Source organism: Nerophis ophidion, linkage group LG20, assembly GCF_033978795.1.
Source record: "Nerophis ophidion isolate RoL-2023_Sa linkage group LG20, RoL_Noph_v1.0, whole genome shotgun sequence".
Lineage (NCBI taxonomy): Eukaryota > Metazoa > Chordata > Actinopteri > Syngnathiformes > Syngnathidae > Nerophis > Nerophis ophidion.
Window position 1 is genome coordinate 30,229,273 of NC_084630.1, and position 9,015 is coordinate 30,238,287.

The 9,015-nt window shown below is 41.7% G+C and overlaps 1 protein-coding gene across 1 annotated transcript in view; it reads right to left on the bottom strand.

Annotated features, from left to right (window-relative positions):
• zgc:175214 (uncharacterized protein LOC557610 homolog) overlaps window positions 1-7,494 on the bottom strand; it is a 36,554-nt gene extending 29,060 nt beyond the window's left edge. The window contains exon 1 of the mRNA XM_061880961.1: window positions 6,285-7,494. Within this exon, the coding sequence (XP_061736945.1) occupies window positions 6,285-6,309 (25 nt within the window). The 5' untranslated portion in view covers window positions 6,310-7,494. The remainder of the gene's footprint in view (window positions 1-6,284) is intronic.
• Window positions 7,495-9,015: the final 1,521 nt, after the last annotated feature.

Here is a 9,015-nt window from a genome sequence, read left to right on the forward strand (position 1 = left end):
CATTCAGGCGGAAGGCGTGGTACACCCTGGACAAGTCACCACCTCATCGCAGGGCCAACACAGATAGACATGTCAGAGTTATTTTTTGATGAACCCCAAGATGCAGAGACGGAGGCAGGCATAGAATAAGAAAACATGATTTACTTAAAACTAAACAAGAACAAACAAAAAGCACGCATGTGGGCGGAATAACAAACTAAGGGAGCTAGCACTGGAAGCCAGAAAACAAAAATGAACTTTAGCATGGAAGCTAGTGGATAGCAAACAGAAAAACTGGAAATAACTAATGCTAACAGAAACAGCTTACCGCTACGACGACCAGGACAAAATGTAGCACGACAGGTAGTACCTGTAACAAAACGACATGACAGGTAGGACGACAAGAGTGACATGTGGCAACGACAATACAATGATCCAGCAACTGACACAAGACAAAGCAGGTACAAATAGGAGCAGGCTGATTGGCAACAGGTGTGGCCATGTGCCAATCACCCGCAGCTGAAGAGGAACACAGCACTCAGGGAACAAGACAGGAAGCTGACAAAATAAGGGCACTAGACAGGAACTAAAGACAGGAGATACTAAACACAGAGGAAACAGACAAATGCAGAGGAAAAAACTAAAACATAGACAAACTGTCAGGGGAAAGCCTGACCAGACAGACAACATTCACACTCACATTCACACACTAGGGCCAGTTTAGTTTATTAAGTTTAATTAACATCCATCAATCAATTTTCTACCGGTATTTCCTCCAGGGTGGCGGGGGGTGCTGGAGCCTATTTCAGCTGCATTCAGGCGGGAGGCGGAGTACACCCTGGACAAGTCGCTACCTCATCGCAGGGCCAACACAGATAGACAGACAACATTCACACTTACATTCACACACTTGGGCCAATTTAGTTTATTAAGGTTAATTAATACAAAAGTATAAAAATCTTTTTTTTTTCCTTAGACAGAAGTGTACCTACAGTGATATAGATCAGTGGTCCCCAACCTTTTTGTAGCTGCGGACCGGTCAACGCTTGATAATTAGTTTTTTATGTTGATTTAATAAAAAATAAAAATAAAATAATAATGAAAAAATTTTCTGCGGCCCGGTCCCAATCGAGCCCGGTGGTTGGGGACCACTGATATAGATCACGCTCCGGTTGTTGTGACCTGTGTGTGTGGCAGTGACATCAGTGTGTGGAGATAGGTGACTCAACAAAGAGAGAGAAAGAGAGCAAAGGACCCAAAGAAGAAAAATGACGCTGTCAAAGGTTTTATTTAAAAGTGAAAAAGACAGACATTGTGGCGAAATGTTTGCACTGTCAACTGTCAACAAGAGCTGACAATAGCACAATTTTACAATAGCACCACATCAATAATGCGGCATTTTACTCGACAACATTCTTCATGTGTAACTGTAGCAAAAACCTAGCAACGAGTTAAAAGTCTATTTTGGTAGCTCACGTAATTTTTTATGTCTGACTTGCATAACACATGTTTTATTCAAACACATGTGAGGACATGCTAGCATCTACAGTTTGTTAATGCTAACAATTTGTTTGTTCAAAAATCAAACACCCCTCCTCTAATTAGCAAGGTGCTAATTCAAAGTGTATGTGTTAAATTGTTGTTCTGTAAAATTGTTATGATATAAATTGTTATAAATGTATCATACATTTTAGTTTGGTCCTTTATTTATGATCTAGTACTTGGTTTTACAGTAGGCTACACTGTTTGGTTTTTTTTTAATAAAAAAAATTTAAATAAAAAAAAAAATAAAAAAAAAAAAAATATATATATATATATATATATATATATATATATATATATATATATATATATATATATATATATATATATATATATATATATATATATATATATATATATATTTAGTGCGTCTTTCTCACAATACGAAGGTCCTGAGTAGTCAGGGTTCAATCCCGGGCTCGGGATCCTTCTGTGTGGAGTTTGCATGTTCTCCCCTTGACTGCGTGGGTTCCCTCCGGGTACTCCGACTTCGTCCCACCTCCAAAGACATGCACCTGGGGATAGGTTGATTGGCAACACTAAATGGGCCGTAGTGTGTGAATGTGAGTGTGAATGTTGTCTGTCTATCTGTGTTGGCCCTGTGATGAGGTGGCGACTTGTCCAGGGTGTACACTGCCTTCTGCCCGATTGTAGCTGAGATAGGCTCCAGCACCCCCCGCGACCCCGAAGGGAATAAGCGGTAGAAAATGGACGGATGGATATATATATATATATATATATATAAAAATAGTGTCAATCCCATGTTAAAAGTACAATTTCAATGCAATGTGTCGTGCATGTTCTCATTCATCCAGGTCATAGTAACTAACCTCAGGGCATTTAATCAAAAATCGAAAAAAAGAAAGAAATGTCATCAGAAATATTTTTGTTTAGTTAAACATTTTCCGTAAAATACGCATTGAGGCTGTGAAGTGTGTTTTATTCAGTAACTTGATTTATTGAACAAATTGATCAATAGATTACTAAAGTAATTCATGGCTGTGTCCCCAAATTAAACCAATCCCTGTGAGTTATGCGTAACCTCCAGTTGTGTCCAATCTCTGCCATTTTTTCCACACATTCTGGCTAATTTGTCTTCTTTGCCAATCAAATTTGCCCACGTCAACTGTCTATCAAATGTAACCTAGCATCAACTGTCTTGTTTGCTCTTAACCAGGTACAGCAACAACATCTCAACTCTTTATTGTTCTAATACCACAACTCTTGGTTTTACCTCTAGCTCAGACTATTTTCCAATTACCGTCCACAACGCTGAACCTCCTGGGTGATATCGTGTGCAAACATTTGTCGCGTCCTCACTTCATTTTTTAAAATGTAGGATTTTTAAATGCACAGGTTGGATTTGTTGAGATAGTGGGATTATTGGGTTTAAGACTAGGGATGCGTACCAAATTGTTACGTTTATCGATACAGCCCAAAGTCCGTCGGTACAACTGGGTACAAACCCACGAAAAATCTCAAACATTTTAAAATAAGCAGTCAAGCACTCCGAGTGGACTCAGCCAGACGGCTTCTATGTAACGTTACAATTGTCCATGCTAACAAAGCAAACAGAAATGTGCTAAAACGTATAGAAAGGCTTAACTTTTCAAAATGCTGTAGTTTACTGCTAATTTACTTGGTATTTGCCGTGGCAACTGACTGATGAGCATAAGCGACTTTACATGGCAATTTTAACACCTCCCTATTTGGTAGTGAAAACTACAACTAAGATGCATGGTACAATCAAAAAACTGGTGTGTAATTAGTACAATATTTGCAGTTTAAAACATTTTAGTACAACAACAAAAGAAAAGACTGTCACATTCAACTTAATGGCAAAGACAACTTCCTGGCTAAGGCAACATACAATAGTATATAGCAGGGGTAGGGAACCTATGGCTCTAGAGCCAGATGTGGCTCTTTTGATGACTGCATCTGGCTCTCAGATAAATCTTAGCTGGCATTGCTTAACACGATAACTCAGTATTTTTCAAGCTTTTTTGAACCAAAACACATTTTTTTCATTGAAAGAATTCTGAGGCGCACCACCAGCAGAAAACATAAAAAAATTAAACTCAGTAGCCGATATTGACCAAAAAAAAAAGTTCTCGCAATAGCTCTTGTCTCTATGTAGGTGTACTGTCAAGCCGTAACTTATTTTGAGTTTTTTCAGTGTTTTCCTGTGCGACTTGCGCTCCTATTTTGGTGGCTTTTCTTCTTTTGTTGGTTTTTTCCTAAAGCAGTTTCATGTCCTCCTTGAATGCTATTCATCACACCTGCTTTGTTTTTACAATCAAGACTATTAAGTTGTGCGGACGCACTCCTTCTTTGTGTGGACATTGTTGATTGTCATGCCATATACAGATGTACTTTGTGGACGCCGTCTGCTCCGCACTGTAAGTCTTTGTTGTCGTCCAGCATTCTGTTTTTGTTTACTTTGCAGCCAGTTCAGTTTTAGTTTTGTTTTGCTTCAATGCCTTTTCTTAGCAGCACTCGCCTTTTATTTATATTTTTTGTTTAAGTGATACCTTTTTACCTACATGCTGCCTCCCGCATATTGTGATCACGACATACCATGTTCCCGACCTCTACAAAAGCAATTAGCTACCTGCTGCCACCTACTGATATGGAAGAGTATTACACGCTTACACTGCCGAGCTCTAGACAGCACAGACACTCAAAAACAGCACATTTTTGAATCATAGGTACAGGTTTGCAAAAAATATTATCAACCCAATTAGGTGAAATTACATAATCTCTCCCACGACACACCAGACTGTATCTCACGGCACACTATAGTGTGCCGCGGCACAGTGGTTGAAAAACACAGCGATATGTAATGAATAATTCCGCTGGTAATCACAGTGTTAAAAATAACGTTCAAAATATAAAACATTCTCATGCATTTTAATCCGTCCATCCGTTTTCTACCGTTCCTGTTCAAGAATTTGCATTAATGGTAAGAAGTATTGTATTCATTAGCTTCAGAATAACAATGTTATTAAAAAGAAGAATATACTTATTATATCTTTAAAATGTTGGTCTTACTTAAAAATGCACACATTTATTTGTATTCAGTGTTAAACATTATTACATGGCTCTCTCGGAAATACATTTTATAATATTTTGCTTTAATGGCTCTCTCAGCCAAAAAGGTTCCCGACCCCTGATATATACACTACTGCCGTCTATTGTCTTAAAATTTTAACTGCATGCAAAGTCGACTATATCCATCCATCCATTTTCTACCGCTTATTTCCTTTGGGGTCGCGGGGGGCGCTGGTGCCTAGCTCAGCTACAATCGGGCAGAAGGCAGCGTACACCCTGGACAAGTCGCCACCTCATCACAGGGCAAGTCGATTAAATAATATTTGCACATGAGACACAAAAGTCAAAGAAAATATAACAACTGGATGGCACAACTCAGGGGTAAATGATAAATAAAAAATATTGAGGACTTAAACCATCCATTTCCTACTGCTTATCCATTTTAGGGTCGCGAGGGGTTCTGGAGCTTATCCCAGCTACAATCGGGCGGGAGGCGGCGTACACCCTGGACAAGTCGCCACCTCATCACAGGGCCAACACAAATAGACAGACAACATTCACACTCACATTCACACACTAGGGCCATTTTAGTGTTGCCAATCAACCTATCCCCAGGTGCATGTCTTTGGAAGTGGGAGGAAGCCGGAGTACCCGAAGGGAACCCAGGCAGTCACGGGAGAACATGCAAACTCCATACTGAAAAATCCCGAGCGCAGGATGAAACCTAGGACCTTTCTATTGTGAGGCAGACGCACTCACCTCTCTACCACCGTGCTGCCGCGGGACTTAAGCCGTATCGATTCAAATGTGATGGAACACATTCCTAGTTAAGATTATAGGGAGCTCTTAAAACATTGACAACAAATCCATAAAATCAAAAGCTGATTCAATGTGTTTGACAAAAGTAAGCCTCAATCAGCGCAACTTTTTGAAAAAACTGCCTCGAAATCAAGCATTTTATGTTGCAACAATCACCAAATAAGGCTGCAAAATCCTGGTAGAGCAAGTTGAAAATATTTTTGTATGATGATCAGAATTTGGGGCTTGACGGTGGTAGAGGGGTTAGTGCGTCTGCCTCACAATACGAAGGTCCTGCAGGTTCAATCCCAGGCTCGTGATCTTTCTGTGTGGAGTTTGTATGTTCTCCCCGTGAATGCGTGGGTTCCCTCCGGGTACTCCGGCTTCCTCCCAGCTCCAAAAATATGCACCTGGGGATAGGTTGATTGGCAACACTAAATTTACCCTAGTGTGTGAATGTGAGTGTGAATGTTGTCTGTCTATCTGTGTTGGCCCTGTGATGAGGTGGCGACTTGTCCAGGGTGTACCCCGCCTGCCGCCCGATTGTAGCTGAGATAGGCACCAGCGCCCCCCGCTACCCCAAAAGGGAATAAGCGGTAGAAAATGGATGGATGGGTCAGAATTTGATGAAAATTCAATCAATTCAAAATGGTAATCATTCAAAAACAAGATTGACACAGACAAAGAAGGACAGATATCCTAGGAGCTCATATCACGGAAATAAACACCATCTTGAATCTTATTTTGTGTGCTGTCTTCCACTTGCATCCAAACACTCAACTCAGACCTCTGAGATTTCCTTGAAGCCATTAGGCAGAACCACTAAAGCAGAAGCTGAGGTTGTGCACTATAAGTACGCAAAGTACATGCACCTCTTTAGTATTAACAGATGGCGGAGAAATCCACTCACTTACCGTTACACCATTGGAATGGTTGCATGAAATTTGATTCCTGGGCCAACAGCAATAAATTCAGACCCTTTTAAAAAGAAGGCTGAGTCTGAATGGAGGCCAAACTCTTGGACTGCTGGTTGGTGCCTGGGATCAGTCACTATATGCTGAGCTCCTCCTGATACAAGCCTTAAGTTTTTCAGATTTGCTTAGATTTCCATAAATCCTTGAGAGGTGTGGTTTTGTTGGCTCAGCAGTCTGTGCGGCCCAGCATTTCCAAATCTGGATTAAGCACCCCGTGTTAAGATTGGGATATTTGGGACATGAGTTTGGACCTGGACTGAAGACCTCATGTGCTCTCGTATGCCAATGATGTCACCAGCGCAGACAAAAGAAATGTTGTTGTGTTGCTCGGCCCGTCACTTGCCTCATACCATGGGTTATTTCGCAAGTTGTTGTCAAAATTCGAATCATGCGCAGTCATAACATCATCAGGAGCGCAGTCAATATTTACACTCTCAGCGGAAAACGGCCCTCCTTGTCTTTTTGCAGGACGGCGTCCAAATAATGGACACGGTGACAGTCCGTCAATGAGGGTAATAATCTGGATTTAGTCTGCTTTGTCGTCCCCCGTCTAAAGCTGCTTTTTTTAACAGAGGATTTTCACGGGTATCATTCACCCCCACCTCTCATGTCCTCTGCTGTCTCCTCCTCCAGTCCGCTGATGTTGCAGAGGGTGTTCCTGCCAAAAAGATCCCCGCAAAGAGCGAGGAAGAGCGGCGCTGGACAGTCCTCAAACTGGCTTCGCTGTTGTTTGTTTCTCACGCCGTGCATGTGTGTGCTTATGTGGCGAGGGGGATCCTCTCCCTCCAACCATCTGCTCCTTCAATTGGGGGGGGGAAAGAGACAGACAAAGGCGTTGTGTGTAAGCAAAGAGTGTGTTCTGTCGCCGTCAGTCTGTAGCACCTCCAGCTGGCCTTGTCGTCTTCTCCTCTTCCTCCTTCAGTCCGTAACGGTGCTGGGAGTGAGCTCGCGGTCTCGCCTTTTCCCTCCCGACGCCTCCTTGCGCTGCTCGGATCTGCCTTGGGTTTGTAAACAGATCCGTGCTCATGTGACCATCAGTTTTGCCTCGCAACTCTGCTTGGCCTCGGCCCTCCCTTCTGCCTCAGTCCTCCAATCTGTAGGCAGAAGGAAGGCAGAATGAGGCAGACGCTGACGAATGGGGCGCCTGCAAGCATGCTGATGTGTATGTGTCTGTACGTGTTCACCTCTTTGCGTTTATATGTGAGAGGGACACCAGGGGTAGGAGGGGTGGGGGGGGGGGGCTCTTGCAGCAAAGTCAAGGGAGGCCCCGGTCAGCTGCATGCATGCATAGCTGATGTCCTCACAAACAAAACAATGTCCTTTCTGCCAAGTGGATGTCTGCAAAATCGCATCAACACCTTGTGTTTTCTTCTATCAGACAGTGTGGCGCGGTTGGGAGAGTTGCCGTGCCAGCAACCTGAGGGGTTCTTGGTTAGATCCCCACTTTCTACCAACCTCGTCCTGTCTGTTGTGTCCTTTTGCAAGACACTTCACCCTTGCTCCTGATGGATTGTGGTTAGTACCTTGCATGGTAGCCCCCGCCATCAGTGTGTGAACGTGTGTGTGAATGGGTGAATGTGGAAATAGTGTCAAAGCGCTTTGAGTACCTTGAAGGAAGAAAAGCGCTATACAAGTATAACCGATTTACCATTATCTAACATTGTAAGTATCATATACACCAGGAGTCCCCAACCTTTTTATGGGTTGTACTTGTATAGCGCTTTTCTACCTTCAAGGTACTCAAAGCGCTTTGACACTACTTCCACATTTACCCATTCACACACACATTCACACACTGATGGAGGGAGCTGCCATGCAAGGCGCCAACCAGCACCCATCAGGAGCAAGGGTGAAGTGTCTTGCTCAGGACACAACGGACGTGACGAGGTTGGTACTAGGTGGGATTTGAACCAGTGACCCTCTTGAAACCAAGAGCTACTTCTTGGGTACTGATTAATGCGAAGGGCTACCAGTTTGATACTCCATCCATCCATCCATTTTCTACCGCTTATTCCCTTTCGGGGTCGCGGGGGGCGCTGGCGCCTATCTCAGCTACAATCGGGCGGAAGGCGGGGTACACCCTGGACAAGTCGCCACCTCATCTAAATAAATTGCCAGAAATAGCCAATTTGCTCAATTAACATTCAATAAATAAATCTATATACATATAAAAAAAATGGGTATTTCTGTCTGTCATTCCGTCGTACTTTTTTTTCCTTTTACGGAAGGTTTTTTGTAGAGAATAAGTGATGAAAAAACACTTAATTGAACGGTTTAAAAGAGGAGAAAATATAAAAAAAATGAAAATAAAATTTTGAAACATAGTTTATCTTCAATTTCGACTCTTTAAAATTCAAAATTCAACCGAAAAATAAGAGAAAAACTAGCTAATTGGAATCTTTTTGAAAAAATGTAAAAATAGAATTTTTTGAACGTCATTAGTAATTTTTCCTGATTAAAATTAATTTTAGAGTTCTGATGACATGTTTTAAATAGGTTAAAATCCAATATGCACTTTGTTAGAATATATAACAAATTGGACCAAGCTATATTTCTAACAAAGACAAATCATTATTTCTTCTAGATTTTCCAGAACAAAAATTTTAAAAGAAATTCAAAAGACTTTGAAATAAGATTTAAATTTGATTCTACAGATTTTCTAGATTTGCCA